Raw genomic sequence first — 19,990 nt, 5'->3', positions numbered from 1 at the left:
GCATCTATGCACCGTGCCCGGATTATAAATGGCTCTCTATTTTTATAAAAAGCGAATTCTATGAGAACAAATGAAAAAAATGTGATAAATAAAATACTAGAAAGGCCGACTAATGTTTCGCTATTAATATACTTCATAGCGAATGAATTTCATATTAACAAAATTATAACTTTCGTTAACAACTTCTTCGAATCACGTTTTATTTGCACTACTTGTGTCCATAGCACGTGTATATTATTATTTTTTTTATTTTTATTTTTATGTTTAAAGGTCTACAAAACAAAATGACAATCACAAAAATACACATGATTACATTTTTCATGATGTAGACACGGCATGCGTTTAATATTAAGTACCAATTAGCGTCTTGCAACCAAGCCTAAATTTTTTTTTTTTGTTTAATTTGATTTATTTAATCTATTGAAATATTTTTCTTTAAAACATATATTATTAATAAAGAAAATTATTTCTTAGACGTATAATGTAAACACTCTGGAATAATAACTTTCTACGAGTGCATTTTTTACAGAGTTGAATTATTAGTTTTGGATATTACCCCCTAATAAGAAACAAACAAATGTTACTAACAGTATTTAAAACGGGATATTTACCATGTTTTTTATTTTTATTTGGTGGAGCTCGATATTTCGACATTATCTACGAATGTCTTGTTCGTGAACAAAAAACATGGTAAATATCCCGTTTTAAATACTGATAGTAATAAAAATAACAAACAAATGTTACCTATTTATTATATTTGTATATATGTAATTTATGTATATTGTATCTTATAATATATAAATAAAATATGAATTTCGAAAACTAGCTGACTTAATATACCTACCCGAAAAATAAATAATATTAATGCTCGGCTGGGTAGATACCATTTCATTGCCAAGTAGCAATGCTTAATATTGTAGTTCCGGTTTGAAGTATGAGTGAGCCAGGGTAACTACAGACGCAAGGGACATCATAACTCTCACGGTTGGCGTCGCATTAGTAATGTAAGGTATGGTGAATATTTCTCACAGCTCCAATGTCTATGAGAAGTGGTGACCACTGATGAGGTGAAGTCGATATACGTTTTAAATTAAATATCATAACACTACTCTACGTCCGTGGTCGAGTAGTGTGTACACCGGTTTTCATGGGTACGCCACTCCGAGGCGGGTTTGATTCCCATGAAGGGTCGATGTAGAAAAAGTTCATTAGTTTTCTATGTTGTCCGATTTTCCTTAACACAAATCAGAGTATAGAACAAAGAGATCAGAGTTGTCCAATATTTATTTATTTATTAAGTGATTATATTTAATTATTATATATAAATAGGGATACTTTATGGTTATGTCTATGGCTACCCGAAATATGTTGCATTCCATTATATGCAAAGTCGAAACGAAAATAATGAATGATTATATCAGTTTCAAGTAATCACTGTGCATAACAAAAGCATCAAGTAACTAAGTAACGTGAATACCTTTCTTTCATAATTAGTAACTATGTCGACATAATAATTAAACATTTATATAAAGTAAATTTAATTACAGGGTCTTGTCTTTGATTTCAAATATTTACCTGATTTTGATTAATATGTCTTTTGGTCTGTTTGTATATATTATCACTAAAGTTTATTTTAATTCTTTGAAATTCTTCTGCGTATTTTGCGTCTGTTAATAATTACATCTATGATATAAATTAAACGCGAATAAAACCATCAAACACATCGATTTAATCACAATAAAATTCAACCGTTATTACAGTTCCTTTTAAAGCAAAAAATGATCCAAAATGTGATATATAAATGATCTATATATGTAATATGTTATTTAAGCTCACCAGCCCACTACTAGCAATACCCTGTAATCATGATGGAATTATGCTTTGGTCACATCTCGATAACCAATCTGAAGGCATGAGGTCACGGCCCCTCCTCCGCCTGCGGGGAGGAAGTCCCTCATTTTTGGGACCACCGACCCGTAAACCCCCACATTCGGACAATTAAATGCTAATCAGTTACTTATATGAACTTATATATACTGATATAGGAATAGATGTTTACATGATGTGTCTTAGTCAATTCATTCTTTATGTAAAATAAAAAAAAATAATCCCTACTAATCTAAACACAGATTATAAAAAACCGTGGAGTTGATATTCGTTCATTTTCATCATACACGATATTTTAACTGTAAATAGTATCTTAATCATGTTTTAAGTATTAAATCGTCGGTGCGCCCCGTTGGTTAAATTCGATAGAATCTACATTCTCAAGCAGTTGTTTTACATTTAATGAAATCTTGTTAAATGACGATTCAAAATTGCTTGTAAGAACCTACTTAAAGTATAACTTTATTTGAGTTAAATTTAACGTAACGTTAAAATAAACGTAAACATAAAAATAATTAATATATTTGTCCTGAGCGATAAACTATCCGTGTGTTTATGGTATTTGTTATTATTTATCTGTTGAATTCAATCGATATTTGATAGCAGAGGAAATTTCAAATGCTTTGTATATTGGATCAGGTTTATAAATCAGAAATATATTTTGGTATATATTTACGTAATCGAGCTTTATAGGAGGCAAGAGTTGATACGTGATCTCTTTGTTATACTGTTCGTAAGTAAGAAATAATTAAGAAAACTTTAAGTATAGCTATGAGTACTTTAAGCAGTTTTAAAATTGTATTCGTAACGAGTAATAGTTTAAACACAGGGGCTATTGTGATTTCGTCATCTTTGTTCTAGTTGGTCGTTTGATCAAATAAAGCAACTCGATGTTTATACTTTATGACCAATCGTAAAAAAAGAACATAACAATCAACACTATAGCGAGTAACTTTTGACTCGCCCTAAATAATTTCAGTCGCACAATTGTCATTTCGCTACGTGTACCTGGGTCCTGGGTCCCATTGTGCACTTTCAGACGAAACGCATTGTTTGTGTAATTGAATAAATGCCTTCATGTAAGCGGCTTTGTTCATCTCCCTTCGAGTTAAATGTGAGGATATCTTGATGGGATCGTCATAATTTTTTTTTTCGCACTAAACTGTTCAGCATCGTCGTTGGACTTTTACGAAATTTTCGGCGGAGCTTCCTCGACTACCTGACGGAATTAAAACACGGAACCCGTCATTAAATCCATAAAATCGTAATCGAATGTCCGAGGAATGTGGACATTACATAACCGATTGATATTAAACTCTGTTTAACATAGATTAAAGCGCATAATGAAACGACCGTTTAACCGGTACTTATTACCATACATATCGGCCCTCCGAGTATCAAAATCGCTACCATACGTGGTACCCTGTAATTTATAATAAAAAATCTATTTATAAGATAAAATAAAGCATCGAGTGGCTACCTAAGATGTCCGGCGATCGATCTCGTCGGACTTTTAATAAATCAACCGTTTCGAGCCATTTTGACGCTTGTCAAAAGTGATCATATGATTTAGATTTGGTCGCCATGTCCCCGCGCTTAATTATTCTATAATGCGTAAAGGTTGAAGTTTGTAATTTAGTTTTAAGTCGCCTCCTATTTTTTAATATCTTTTATGCGATCGACGGCCGGCAGGTGATTTATACTTTTTTGTTAAATTTTTGACCTAAAAAAAGCGAAGCGAGCTGTACGGCTACTGAAGTAGTTCATGTTCTAAATTATAGTGTATTAATATTGAAATATTCTGTTACGAAACGTATCGTAGTGTGCGCGTGCGTCGCGGTCACGTGGCGCGAGGGCGCTCTATCGCGCGGGCGCGGGATTGTTTCGGAGACTCGCGACTCGCGACTCTCGCGCATGATCACCGGTGAGGACAACGACGTGCGAATATATATATTTCAGGCGCTTTACTACCGCCATAAAGGCACGTAATGAACGAACGCCTTTATGGTACACTTGTAAACGTCAGATATCACTCATTTCTCCTCCGGCTCAAACAAAAAATGCCATAAATATTGCTTAACAAAACGACTCCTACTGAATATTGTAGCCATAAACTTCAGCTCAATAAATTGAGGTTTGGTTGTTTAAGTTTTGTTCGGGTCCACGATAAAATTAAAAGAACTTAGACGTGGGACGGAACGGGACCTTTTGTTTGCTTAACCCTCGTGTCGTCTGCGCCATAAATATGTAAATGATAGAAAACTATTCATAACTAACAGGAATTCATAAATATCTCGCCGTTGTCCTTTCGTACAGGTAAAGTTAATAATATGCGCCGACCAGGAACACGTCTGCCCTACATTCGCTACGAAACGTATCCCGGGCTCTCTCGCAGCCTCGACTCTCACAGCGTGTTTGAGTGACGAAATATCCCATTTCCAATGGAGCAATTTGTGGGGTACTCGATTCTTGAATATTCGAAACACATGGTGAATGTGGGACGGATTCGATCTGAGCCAAAAATTTCAAATGCTTCAGTATCGTTTGTTAAGCGTCATCCCATTAGAGCGGGATAGAAAACCCGAAGCGGGAAAGGGACGGACGATATGAAAGGAGAGTTTTTCGTACGTTTTTTGTCCCGAAATCCGTGCGTTCGAAAATTTTATTTTTAATACAAGAAAATTATTCAAAAGATACGAGGGCAGGTAGAAGACGGCCGGGCCGGGGTGTTTGCTTAGTTTTTTTATCGCGCAAAGAATTCAAGTTGATTTATGGCCGTGGTCTGTGACGATTTGTGACCTGTAATTTCTGATGTGAGTTTTGTCACTAACGGACGCCGGACGGTTGATTTATTAATTTATAAATCCCGAGGAGGCGTGATCCGGTTTTGACAGTTGTCCGTAACGTGTAATTTGAGTTCAACGAACATATCATTTGGTGCGCGATCATGATGTGTCAAACTTACTTATTGTCTTTATCCTAAACACTGTAATTTAGGGATTAACCTTTTTTTCCACGACGCATGCTCGTACTGCATTTGACAGGCAATTGGCAAAACAAAATTTGAAAATGGAACGTTATAATTACCGAAAAAGGTTGTTTATGAAATTTATCGTACGTTAGTATAATTGTTGTTAGTCTATGGGCTGTAATAAACAGTGCAAATCACGCATCCTTACAGGGCAATACTTTCGACGCGTTAGTTGGGCATTTAACCGGTCCCTTGGGGGTCATTTCAGCCCAGAAGGTCAGTTTTTCGGCCATTAACGCGTTCAGAGGGCTGTGGAGGAATTAAGCAGGGTTATAAAGGTGGTGCATAATGACTCACTCCGGGGCAGTCGAGTAAAATAGTGCAAGCAGTTACAACTATTTTATGCCACTAATATTGTTTTGACAATTTAGGAACTGACGTTGATACTTTGTAAATACGTTTTTTTAACATTATACTGCGTATGAATAGCCTTGATCCTTGGAGGGTTGTTTTTCATTGAAAATATTAATACAATTAAAGCATTTTTTTCTGGTTGAAAAGGTTTCATACATTTAAAAAATATCCCAATTCTTTTGTTGTATTACAAATGTTAAAAATGTGAAATAAGTTTTTTTTTTTAATGCAAACTGGAGTATTATGAACAAAAATAACAACCATGAATTCAAATGATGGATTATATTTTTTTATCTGTGCATCTTAAGATGGTCCTGGATTAATGTGTTACGAAACGGCAGATGTTAAAGGATCATTTCATTTTTTCTCTTTTTAATTTAAAATATTAGAATTTATTTATTACTTTAACATATTTTTTATAAATCATAAAGACAACTGTTCTCATTTAAACGATTTGATAGATATGTATTCATTTAAAATGTATAATGCTGTTTAGGTTGTAGGCTAGATTTAGGTTTAGGTTTGTTACTAAACAACGTTTATGTACAACCACTAGTATTTTATTTTTTGACTAATTTCCGCTCATGACTTCGCCTGCGTGAGAGGGTGCAGGCTTGAGGTACCTTTTATTCCAAACTATAATCTCTTTTCTGTGGCAAATTTATAAAATTAGTAAGATTGAAAACAAAAACGCCGCGTCATGAACGGCATTAATTAAAATGTTTTCATTGGCGGAGATTCACACAACAATATTGTTTGTATCGCCACAAAACGCTAACCCTTATTTCTCATGACCGAGCTAAGGAGCTAACAAACAAACAAACACCGTATTCATAACGGTCCGTGTTTATAACCGAGAGCACTCGCACACGCTCCATTTGAAAATAAACAGCCGAAAGTGTTCGAAGTTTAAAAAAAAAACTAATTTTAAACAACGCGAAGTTAACTGAACAAATACGGCTGCGGCCATAATAGAACATGCGACTTAACCCTGCACTGCCGCATGCTCGAACTATACAATGTATAAATGTTCTATACATTATGAATAAGTAAGCACATTCAGCACCCTCATTGTGCGTACCTTTTTTTTTAATTTCCACACAGCGACCCTCCTAAATCCCGCCGGGCCAAAAATTAAAGTGTAATGGTGCAATGTTTAATAACTTATCTACGGGTCGAAATGTGTTTTGGCTTTTGTTAATGTAATTTTTAAAGTTAATACCGTGGAAGGGTTCGCATACATCGACGCCCGGTTTGCATTGACATATTAGCGGTCGGCTTTATGAACTTTATTGAATACGATTGCTTTTGTTTTTATACACTTAAATAATTAGTTGTAGGAATAATTATTAGCAGTGGTAACAGCGTGAGAATGTCTGCCTGTTGGAACTATTCTTTCGTAGAACTCATGAAATAAGACACGCTGGTCCAGTGTGTCTTTGTAACACATGTGGTGGAATTTAAGCCGACTCATGCAAGTTTCCTCACGATATTTTCGTTCACCTGGACGGTGATGAATAATTGAGCACATGTAAATACGGCAGTGCTTAGTTTAAACCCGCAATTATTGTTTAAGGTTGCGTACTGAGCCATCTCATGATTGTCATCTTATATTTTGTTTTAAAATCAAATAGCAAGATATATAAGCAGAAAAAGTACTTATTACTAATTATTATTATATTGCAAGTAACTTCTTATTGACCCTGATCTGAACTCGAACAAATTACAAGATTTCGCCATTACAGTCTAACCCCTAATCATCGACACATTGATGAAACAATCAGAACCCCTGGAAGGGTTCGCGTTAACGTAATCTTGATTGATCTGATACAAATAACTTTTCTTCTCCATGACGAATTAACCCTAAACTTTGACCATTGGGGTCTTACGTACCCGTACATATAGCTATTATTTTTATATGTAGAAAATAATTGAACGCAAATTCTAAATTTAAATATCTCGATACTCTATAATTAAAGAGCCATAGACTATATAATAATAATTAAAACAAACGTTGAACAGAGGGATGTTTTAAAAGGCTCGCAATAAAGAATACATGAATGAAGCAATTATGGTAGAGGGAATGTTTAATTTCAAGACCTAGGGTTTAATTAAAGGGACGATGGACTGTTATTTCTAGACTTTTGCATCACGCATTACCTAGAACCTAAAATTACAGGGTACTTGATCGGGGTGAAATATATATGTGTTGAAGTACAGGGTAGATAATGTGCGGGTCAGGAGTTCACCCTTAATTGTTACTCTTTCATACTAAGTTTTATACTTAATAGAACAGATTATAAGTCTTAGAGCTACGTATTAAGGGTTATAATTGTGTATGTTTTTTTTATAATGACATTTACAAAATTGATAATTAAAGTATCAATCAATGTATGTATTTTAAGTATCTGATTGTGACAACTAAATTTGAGGCGCAATTGTATCGATATTACAATGTTGGATTATATTTATCCAATGCTTTTTTTTTAATATTCAAGTCACGAAAAAGTTTTTATATACGAAGTGGACTTGATACGTTTTGTGAAGCATGCGATATACTTTAGTTAATAAAGGAATAACTACATTGGGTAAAAAAAAAATCCAAAATATGTTTGTTTTTCTTTTTTTATTTGTTAGATATAATCAAACGCGGTACACAAATAAATATTTGTATCGTAACAATAATAACAACATAGGTGTGAGCACAAATTGAATGAATTTAAATTTAAAACAAAATTAAACGCATATACCATGCAATTGATAAACATTAGGCATCGAAAACGTTTCTACCCCATATTTGTAGGTAAAAACACCCTAATCCACGTCAGCTGCTTCTGACTGGTCGTAACACACCCCCACGGCTCGTATACCCTTATTTACCCTAAACGAAGAACTCTAGTAACCTTGAAATTGTATAAAACGAGATGTCATTTTATACTGGTCCATTCGACCGAGAACCAAAATGTCTTGACCTACAAACATGTACCAACAATAGCAGGGTTGATACGGATAAGTGCGTCGTGGCATGTCCGATTAAACTGGTCTTTGATAGCGGGGGAGCTCGTTCCCTGTCAAATACATAATGAGAATTTTTTTTTTGTTATTTTTAGGAGTTATAGCGGAGGCTTAAAAGATCGATGGGCGTTTAATGGTTTTAGCCGAATTTTGATTTATTCGATTAAAAACGCAATCTTGACATCGATATAGCGTATCGATTTAACGAAAATATACATTTCACAGTTCTTTTTGTTCTCAATTCGAATTTTATATTTTTGAATTAAAATAATATTTATACGAATAATAACATTATAAATGCTACTACAGACAATTATTAATAACAGCAATTTAAAATAAAACAAACGCCAAGAAAATTATGAATATTTCATGCTACGAAGTTTCGAGAGATATAACCCGTCCAATGTTGTTGTAATTACATACGGCTGGTTGCCTACACTTTACCGACCATTTGCGAAGTCGGTTAATAGTGAAGAAATCAGGACATACGTATCGCCTGGAATGCGTTTGCGGCTTTTATAATTACGGTATAGAGGGTGTGTTAATAACGTGTCGATTTAATAATAATGAAATTAATTATTCTTTGTTGCGTTGTATCAGTTTACGTTATAAGATGACCAAATATTATCCTCCTTGATATACATAACTGTTAACAAATAAATAATTTACAATTATACACGGAATGTGTGAGTGAATGGCGCAGAAAAATCTTAAGAATGTTCACAATAGCGATGTAATTGTTAACTTTGCGATTAAAACAAAAACGCACAGAACAAACGAGCCAATGGAATTCATCCATCAATAGTATAAAACCGATCTCTCTATCAATCTCTTGCTCGGCAAGAAACCGAACAAGATGTAATAGAGGGCTATAAAAAAATCACAATCAACCTGTATCAGCGCGGACCTAGCGCGTATTTATGTCATTATTAACCGGTGCGAATTAATACTCATTTGGCGTTCATTTTTATCGCGAGTTTTCTGACGCGGGCACAAAAAACCGCCATACCACTGCCGGGCTCCGGGCTCCACTTTTTGCAGCGGTCTGCACTGCAGCGCGAGCTTCTGCCAAAAACGGACTGCGAACGCGCCTGTGTGACACATTGCTAGCTAAAAATATATTAATTAAAACATCGCCGCTACACGATGTATGAAATAATTCGCGGCGATAACTTTGACCAATAGCGTGAGCGCGTGTCCATCATTGGCGTATTCAAATCTGGAACCCTCTTCGGTTTAGAAGCCACAGAAATCACAAGATGCCCGAAAGGGAACACGTTCGATTTTTAAATCTGAATATTGAGCGCGGTGACCTTGTCGAGTGCGCACTGATGTGCGCTTGTTTATTTTTTTATTAATTGGTTTGAGTGTAAAGTTGTAAGTGGCGAGGTGACGTCGAGCCGAGCGATGAAAGAGCGTAATGTTTAGTCCATCGGCATATTAATGCCGTTTTAAGCGGACAAAAACGCGATGCGAGTCGGCCGGCGCGGCGTGTCAGCCGCTAATTGAGTGGCTCACGCTATCGCATGGTGCAGCCGGGCTTCAATCAGTACACAAAGTTTATAAGCGAATTCCCTTAATAACGTGTTTATTTTTTTCTAAGTCAATGACCCGAAGCCGCTTTAGCATACAATTTATTGGCGCGCCCGTGATCAGCATTTGTTTTAGCTCCAAATTATCGGACCTCCTGCTATGATATTCGTATCGTATATTCGTAACGTTTCATTTCTTACAGAGATATTCTTTAATTATGTTTTATGTAACATACGAGCTATGTATCACATGAACAGAGCTCGTATATTGTTAAATACGATATAAACCGAGATATTACGTCAATTATATCTGTCCTATTCTCGTATCTTCGGCTGCCATCTTTTGTTACTTAGAACTGAGAAATTTCTAGGTCGACTGGTCGATGCACATTAAACGACTCTAACTATATAGGCAAACTTGGTGCTGTATGTTGATATGTTTATATAAAGTACATATATTCATGATGACATTTACCAATAATATAGATAATTAATATTTATGTATGTAGGTAAAATGTACTGTAGTTATTTTTTTTTTAATTTTCATATGAATTGTAAGATGCGTAAACTATGCCAACCGATAGTGATGATAAAATAAAATCGCCGATGTTAAAAAAATAACGCAAATGCTGCGTGCGAGTGAAACGCAAAAAACGTATCGTATACCCGTCACACTCTGGCGCGCTTCGCTAATGATGAATCAGGGTCATCAATTATTTTATTCTTAAACTAATATTTGATACACATGTATTAAATTCTTAGGACAATTATAATTGTTAATAATTTCATTACAACAGTCTCATCCAATTTAATCTATGTAATGAGAAATAACAACGACATAATACAATCGACAACCCTGACAGCGTTGCGCGGGCGCAGCTGCATGATGTCCGTGTACCGATCCGCCATTTATTTATTCTATATCCGCGCCAAAACATCCAATTGGATCATGGCGACAAAGAGCTTAAATTGCGCGTCCAAATCTCTTAACAATATAGAATTGATGATGGAACAGATGTAAACACGATTGCTCTCACGCAGCCGCGATTATCTTTTGTAATATTTAAACCATAGTACTCATAAACGACTCTAGATGGCGTATATGTCATTTAGAAAAATACACAAATATTTCTTATACAATATTTATTTCGAAAAACATTAATAAAATTAATATTTTACTACGTGTGCACCCAGTCGATTCTTTGACAGAGCAACGTTTTATTTACATACAGATAGTTCACGGCCAGTGACTTAGGCTTTACTTACGTCCTTACTAATATCCTGGTAAACTTTAATTACATACATACCGAGCTATTTATAGTATTCGTAATAAGAGGTACTCATAAAAAGAATACATGGACGGACAATGGTTCTTCGTGCCTGACTACACTCTTACGAAAAAAAATGTAATCATTCGTACGTAATTTGAATTTAGAATTTTATTCGAATTTCATTCCATTTTCGTTTTGATAAAATTAAAATATTTCTTATAATAATTAATTTTGAATGAATAAATGTAATTTTTTAAATATATTCTATTCTCGTTTTAATACATTTTACAATTTATTTCTAATGAATGCATAAATCCTGTTATTGTGTTATTGTTCTGAATAATCTGTGTTTTAATATCGGTGTCTGTTCATGCATTCATATTTTATTTATTTATAGTTCGCGTTTCGATTGAAATATCGTATCTGCTATATTGTAGCGTATAATCCTTGTATCTTATAGAGATATCTTCAAATAGATCGAGTGGCGTGCGTTCATGCATTGCTAAGTTTTTTCCCAGTTCTGCGTTCTGCGTTTGATTATTATATTATAATGCACGACTACTATCGTATGCATTGCTTTTTTAAAAAAGTAATTAACGGATTTTATAAGACACGATTATTTAAATTATAATGAAATATCGTTATTTCTCTATGAGTATAATTATACAGCTGTCAAATGTTACAAGCTATCGGTAAGTATATGAACATGTTTTGTTATTGCTTTTAAGTGTAATGTCTGTGACGTGTTTTCCATAGTATTTAATATATCCAATATGAATACCATAATGAAGTTTAGTTTAGTTTATGAGAGTCGTTGACAATTACGGTCAGTTCCCTCTGCTGGAGGGAGCGTGGAGCTAAAGCATTTAAATTTTCATAATAAACGGGTATAACGATTTTTTTTTTTTGTATTTAATGATAGCTTTAAGATGAACTTGTGCAAACTTACAAACAATCTAACTCTATGATATTGAATAAGACTATCCATATATCCTAACATATTCATATAAGTTTCGTAAAAAACTAAATAAAACAAAAAAGTTATATAACGTGCTAAATGAAGCCGATGTAATCGTAAGCACAGCTGCACAATAGATAAGCTTCACACACACACACATAACAGAAACTAATTTAATTTTCACCTAAATATTATCTTACATAAATAATCTCTAACGATTAACCGTAAGTTATAAGCGTGGTTCAGTTCGTTAATTAGCGTCCCCGTGACAAATATCGATATTATACCGTTAATTGATTATATTAAAATTCATTTATTCACGTTATAAATTGTTCGTTGCATATTTTCACACCTTGCCTGCCCTAACATGCGATGATATACTGACGTTACGATTATAATTATGATATCAGTTATGGCTGTAAAAAGAGTTACCTTTGTCCAAAAAATTATGCCTGCATAAAAAATCTATAAAAACAAAGTAATTTGAATTTAAATTTGGAATTATAATTAAGATATCAGACACAAATGCAACGTTTTTATTAAACTTTAGAAATTGTTCAATAGCTTTCCGAGACATAAAACCGTTCTAATTAACACAATGAATCCATAGGTTTCGTCACGCTATACACGACAATAGAAATTAGTCCACTAAAAACTAGATTTAGAAGCACGCGACTCGAACAAAAGACTCGGACATTTAAAAAGGCAATAAAAAAATTGAGATAAACTAATCACTTTCAAGAAATCTGTTGTATTAAGACTTGATGTTGGTCACATTGATTTGCTATTAAAATATAAATATCTAATATACAATTATAATCTATGAATTAAATAAAAACTATAGAAGAATGTACAGTATGACCTTGTACGGATGATTGTGTCAGTTTTTCACAGATCACTTCACGGATGGATTCGTGCAGTAATAACTCACGATTGACTATTAAAATTCTTTCAATTACTATTAATTAAAAATTGCATTCAATTAAATTTAACTTTCTTATATTGCATAGATGATTCTAGAATATACAGCAATTTTAAATACAGTTCCTTCGGTGGGACGTTTCCGAGCACTTCTGCATCGTTAACATAAAATGTGGAAATGTCATTTGACTTTGACAGATTCTGAAATACACAGATACAAACAAAATTTCGACAACGCGAGCCAATGAATTGAATAATACTCGATCATAATCCAAGATAATATCTAGAGGCTGTGATAAAAACGGCAGCGGGTCAGGCACTTGACTTGCAATTGGGCCGTATTTATTTTTACTGTAAACTAGTAACAACTTGCGACTGTTAATAAAAAGATCAAGCTTTTAACAGCTGACAGGATTCGTACTCGAAGTCGATAAACGTTCACTCGATCACATCACTACGTCAGTGATGTGCCACACTCGTGCGGCGATGACAGCGCAGGATGACAGTATCACAACTAAGCCGATCGCTCACCACAGAGAACACTATATCAATCACGCCACAATCGTACCGCATGCCACTTAAATAAATTTATAACATATTAAGTACGTTGAAAATAAACACTTTACCGTTTATGATTTATTTCGTGCGCCGATGAATTATGGACGTTGCTTATTAAACTGTTCTAGAGCGGGAGGTCCGAATTTTTATCTCTTTTTGTGGCGATTTCACGTGCCACCGCCGCCGATAAACGTTTTATTGGTGTAATTAAAAACGAACGATTAGCGTTTGTACATGTTACATGTGGACGCATGATAAATGCGACGCCGCGCCGCAATCGGTAAGCGATATTTTTATTGCACTAACACTACTTGTCACTTGTCACACGATAGTGATTTCGTAATTTATGTAATAATAAAATCACTCACACTCCGACGTTCTAACGACATCCTCGATGCCATCTAACCTAAGTCAATGCAGAGTAAATAAATAATCATGAGTAACTGGTCAGTTCCATGACACTGACGCCTTATCTCTGCCGGTTATCTCTCGGACCCCAAAGGTCAGACCCGCTGGCAATATTGCAGCTATAAATACAATTTAATTTCAATAATTAGTTCACATTTAAGTCTCATACTGATAACGAATCAATAATATTATTATGCGGTTGAAAAGTGAAATTTAATATCAACGTACGCCCGTACAAAGTCACTTCCGGACGCGAAATTGATATTTGACATTTTAATATCAGTGAAGACGTCAGAGTTTATATTTTTTTTAAATTGCGTTCCACCGCAACATGTCAACGCCTATTCAGCCTATTGTGTAAAAAAGTCGGAATAAAAAGAAGTTGTGGTATAATAAATTTATAAGAAAATTACATATCCCGTGATTGTCGGTTTGTTAGCAGATAACTTGTTCCACAAAGCCGAATTGTTGCAAAATTACTCCATTTAAAGTAAGTACTTTTTATTGTTCAAATAATAGGTGTTACTGCATGCTGATTTTCATTGTAATGATATTACCGGAACCGCAAAATGAAATATTGGATAAATACTTTGCCCCGTAAAATATTACCTACGACTCACCAATATACATATAAGTACAATAATACGGTTCGATTTACAACATGAATTCAATTTATTTTAGTTCCAGCGATTTGATTCTGGGAGTATAAATATTATAAATATTACTTAAACAAAAAATCGACACAGAAACAAATTATTTCAAATCCAAGAAATTAATGAAAATTAAAAACGTAACGTAACAAATCGATTGCAAATGAGAATTATATTCGATATCGATTTCGAGTAATCGATACGGGGACGGTAAATCGAATAGCGAAGTAACGACCGTCCGGCAACCCGTAAACAATCAATAATACGACGCCCACGCAAACCAATAACTGATTTTCCGTTGCTAATTACGCTTTATAGTTATTAAAGCCTGAAGAAATTGCCGCCGCTGATTTACGGGACGCCATTTTGCGCGACATTTTAATATCCGAATGCGTTGGCGCGTTTTTTTTTTTAAATTCTGATGGGTAATGGAGGCAGGTGCGTTGCCACAAAGTTATTCGTTCCTGCATTCTCTTTTTCGCGAGTAATTTTCGTACGGTGGTTCTAAATGGGTTTTGTGTATGGAATCGAATTGGGAAGTCATGAGTTTTTATTTTGTACCGATGTCGTTTCGTTCTATATTTTTTTTCGGTACATCTTCATAAGTAAATGTTGTAAATCTTTATATCGTCTGTTCTGACTAACTGTCAACGCGCTGCCCAAAGCCAACGAGCTTTAAAACGTAAGCATCCGATTAAAAAAAATATATCTTTAAGGGAAGGAAATTGGAGAGGTTACTTATACGATGTCTCCATAGCTGGGCGATCAGTTACTTATATTTTTCGAATATATATAAGTACTAGGTACCAGGGCAGCATAATCGTGGAGATATTTACCTGTTTACTGAAGACCGCAATGTCTTCGTTAAAGGACTCTGATGAGCAGACGTCTCCGCCGGCCACGCCCGGATCCCGGGGGGTACATGTCGCCAGCTCGCACTTCTCGAAGATCAGCGCCAGGAGGGGGAAGAGGGGATGCCTGGAATACAACAATCTGGTTAAGTAACATCCTTTCCTGTAAATTTGATTTATAAAGTAAAATATACAAGCATATAAAATTAATTAAAAACATCCAGTTTTACATATAACATAACCTTGGTTTTACATTCTCCCAGTTTAGGTACTTCAGGTCGACGCAGTATGTCTTTATATAAATATATATATATATGTTAAAACATATACATGTTAAAAATGTTTTCAATACGAAAAAGTTCATCTCAAGACAAACAGATGTAATTGAGAAGAGAAAGATTTGATGGAGATTGGGAAAACGTGCCGGAGATACGATCGTAACATAACACGAGTGGTGCCAGTGTTAGCGGGGATTTAAATAAACATAACATTGTTAATGGCGATTTAACAACACAATTGTGGAAGCCATAACAATGAATTATAATACAATTTTTTTGACACTTTAAATATGTATTAAATATTTAATCATGCATTTTCATTATAATTTAAACTGCAATTAGGATTTACTTTAAGTAGCATTACGTTAGGCGTTGTAAATAAATATAACTTCGCATATAACGCAAACACAGTCAAAGCAAGATTCAATTTAGTAGAGTTTTTTGCAAGCCCAACTAGCCGTACTTGGTATTGTTGTGTTTCGGTTTGAAGGGTGAGTGAACCAGTGTAACTACAGGCACAAGAGACAATACATCTTAGTTCCCAAAGTGGGTTGCGCATTGGTGATATAGGGAATGATTAATATCTCTTGTACCCATGTCTATAGGCAGTAGTAACTATGTACATTATGGTGACCCTTTAGCTAGTTGACATAATATAAATTTGCCAACTTAGCTCAGGAATAATAAAGAACAATCAATTCCTTATCATGACCTTGAAACCCCATAACACGCAGCTTTATGATACACTTGAGCAAAGCAGCTAAAACTATAAGATCAATAACAGGAACTGTATCTGTACCATCTCAATAAAAAACGTCTATTATTCAAGATATCGATCAACTTTTCTCAGACCGTTTAAAGCACTAAATAGAAGAAAGTATGTCTAAATCTAGATATATATCGTGAGAGCATACGAAATATGTAATTGAGTAAAGAAACAAGATAGATCAAAACGATATTGGATAGACGTGACGCTGATAATATCACCAAGGAGCCATGGAATGGGTGCGGTCGTACCACGAGCGTGGCGCAATGAATATTACAATCTAAAGCGTTTTAAATACTTAAATATTGTTAACAAAATCAATTTGGAAGGTCTACATATTTTTTTTTGCAATTATATTTTACATCTACGACAATAATTACATATTATTGTAATTATGTATGATGAATACTTATGCTGCATATTTAACAACTAATGGTTTTGTAAACAGTTAATTTTTAACTGTCTATTAAAAACATATTATATAATTAAGTTCTACAAATAAATACCATAATTTTTAATGTCAATAGTTTCGAAATAATAGCGTAATTAATGCTCCTTTATCATTTTTCCTTATAGGTATAGTTAAATTATTCAAGACGTGTACCTTCGTGAATGCACCATCTAATATCGAGCTGAAGGTGAAAGGAGCTTCAAGTCTCAAAAGAAGATTCAGTCCAATATTACTCACAAGCTATAATATTTTTTCGAAATCATTAATTTGTAACAGAATATTTCATTCAAATATGTGTACTTGACTTAATTACCCAAAAAAAAAACATGTCTACTAAATACGTCGCTGTCAATTGTAAATTAAAAAGTTTCATATTGACCTTTCATAAAAATAATAAATCGAAGGCAACGTAACCGAAGATTATAAACATCGGTGAAAACATATAAATTTTTAATTATGAATAGCACGTAACCCTTATAAAAGTGTTCCCAACATAAACGGTCGGATTGTAGCGAGTCGCTGTTTAAATAATAATTACACCAGCTTTCACAGGACATAAAAACTACAATCATATGAATAAGTCCATGAATATAACCATTGACCTTTAAGCACAACGCGGTTACAACGTGTGGTCTCCTTCCGAGCGAGTAATTATTTGCATTAAATCCCATTAAATATAATTGATCAGATAACACACGATGAGCTAATTATAAAAGTTATTAATATAATGTGAAATTTACAAGAAATCGCTTACGAAATATGTATTCAGATTACATTCTCTCGAAAGAAACGAGAGATAAATATTAAGAAAAATTATAATATAAAATTTTAATAACATTCAATTGACGATACCGAATCGCATATTCCAAAGTATAAACTAAAACAATTATTGAATGTATTGAATTCGATAATTTTGTGTTCTTTCCGCTCGTCGTGTTCACTCGGACCACACGAGCGGAAACTTCTTGACAACTCGTGATCTGATAAGATGGTCCTGGGAGCTAATCCGCGAAGGATCACACCTAGCTCCTATCTCGAATAATTTAACTATGCCGATAACGAAACGCATAAAATACGCTATTATTGTTATCGGAGTCTATAAATTTCAACGTTCGCTAATAAATCATGAAATAAGGTTTTTAATGGGAGACTTTATAAAATGTTCTTATATTACATCATTAAAAATAGCTCTTGTAATAAAATTTGTATTTGTAAATACTATAATTTTAAAATACAAATACCTTTGCGGTGAAAATCAATTTCTTTGCAATGTTTATTTGTAACGTAAGATTAAAACGTATTTGATACAAAGATTTCACTTCAGTCAATGAACTTTGAGAGAGAATGATTATTTGTGGTTAATGCATTCATCCTGTTGAAAAAAAAACTTTTTTTTTTTATGTTTCTAATGTCAAAATGTATTCTGCAATATACTTCAAATGGTGGTAAACATAACATCGTTAATTTTAATACCAAAAATTCAATCTCTATATATAAATGTAATTCTAATACCAAATCCAATATTTTCAAGTAAACTTTACAACAAAAGCATTTTTGAATCGTCAATAATTTGTTGTTTGTTTGTTTTAGTTTTGACCTAATTCTAATTATGATCTCAATACATTTCAAAGTAAAACTATGAAGTATTTAAACACGATTACACCAGACTAAATTAATGACAGTATTCTTGTTATTCCTTCTTATCGATGCGATAAAATTTCGGCTACCGTTCAGAGCCGATAACATCAATAAATTGATTATACACCGAAAATACAGGCGATAAAATATTACCTCAAAAGATTAAGAGCTTGTTGTGACGTTAGAAACTAATTAGAACGATATTAACTTTAAAAATATTACGATAATATTTTATAGACAGATATAGATCACTTTAATAGGTACTTGTATTGTTGAGGTCTATGTGCCCACTTTGTAGCTTCATTACTAAGCCTAGCTTAATATTATTTTATTTGCGCTTCATATTATTTATTAATATAATCATCCATATAGTCGTCGTGGACCTACATATTATTTAGAATTATATAAATTTTATTCTTAAATTGCAAATTTAATTTATAATCTGTGACAGTAAACTTGAGTTTAAATCGTATTATAAGTACACAATAGAAACAAAAATACCTACGATATTGAAGTCGGCACTGAAAGGCACCTAAAGTTACCACAAATTCGGAACCGTCAAGTATCTCAATAGACTAGATTTGTGTGGTACACTAAAGTATAAAGGAAGGTATTTGAACCGTTAAATAACAAATACGGATATAAGTTCAGAAATTAGAACGGTATACAAATTCTCAAAAGCAGAAAATCACAAATAAATTCAACCGAGTCTCAGATACCTACATCATGCGAGGCCCAACAAACAAATGCCCAGCAAACATTATTATCAAGAGAGCGCCAATGGCGTCTGCGCAGGTTTTCAAACAAACATGCTCAAGAGTTACGATCTACACGTTGCCTCAGTCGCATCCAGCGTGTTGTGTGCGTACGACCAGACATTTGCAACATAAACATTTAACATTTATATATACACATGCCTTGCAAATGTTTGCCAAATCTTCCAAGTTACGACCAACATTTGTATAAATGTGGGTATTCATATGTTTTAAAATTATGACTATTTTTAACTTTATCAAATGACTCTATCATTTTAACTGTATTATAAAATATATCAGTATAACAGTTATATGCAGACATAATATAAAGATATACCTATTATAAAATTAAATAATTTATACTATAACTACTTACATCTTAAATGAGTCCAAACTTAACATTATAAACCAGAAGTTTAACATATTATAATGAAATTGCTAATTTGAATTTAAGTATCCAAAGTCCATTAAAATAATATATTATATATAAATACTTATATGTCATAGTATCAAACGTAGGGGTAGCTGAAGCTACCTCTATACGCTCTATATCTACACGAATAATAATGTAAAATATATAATTTTACTTGAAAATTGATTATATCCGATATTCTCATCTCAAGCTTTACTTTAGTCCAACTTAGATTTTGACCTTGAAGTTAACGT

The 19,990-nt window shown here is 33.6% G+C and overlaps 1 protein-coding gene across 7 annotated transcripts in view; it reads right to left on the bottom strand.

The window, feature by feature from the left end:
* Positions 1-19,990, bottom strand: part of LOC113402792 (homeobox protein homothorax) — a 247,449-nt gene that overhangs the window by 208,426 nt on the left and 19,033 nt on the right. For all 7 annotated transcript variants that reach the window (XM_026643104.2, XM_026643108.2, XM_026643106.2 and 4 more), the window contains exon 3: positions 15,422-15,563. In XM_026643104.2, the coding sequence (XP_026498889.1) occupies positions 15,422-15,563 (142 nt within the window). The remainder of the gene's footprint in view (positions 1-15,421; positions 15,564-19,990) is intronic.

This window comes from Vanessa tameamea, chromosome 19 (assembly GCF_037043105.1).
Source record: "Vanessa tameamea isolate UH-Manoa-2023 chromosome 19, ilVanTame1 primary haplotype, whole genome shotgun sequence".
Taxonomy (NCBI): Eukaryota; Metazoa; Arthropoda; class Insecta; order Lepidoptera; family Nymphalidae; genus Vanessa; species Vanessa tameamea.
Note: the sequence above shows the minus strand (reverse complement) of the source record. Positions and strands in the feature narration are given on the sequence as shown.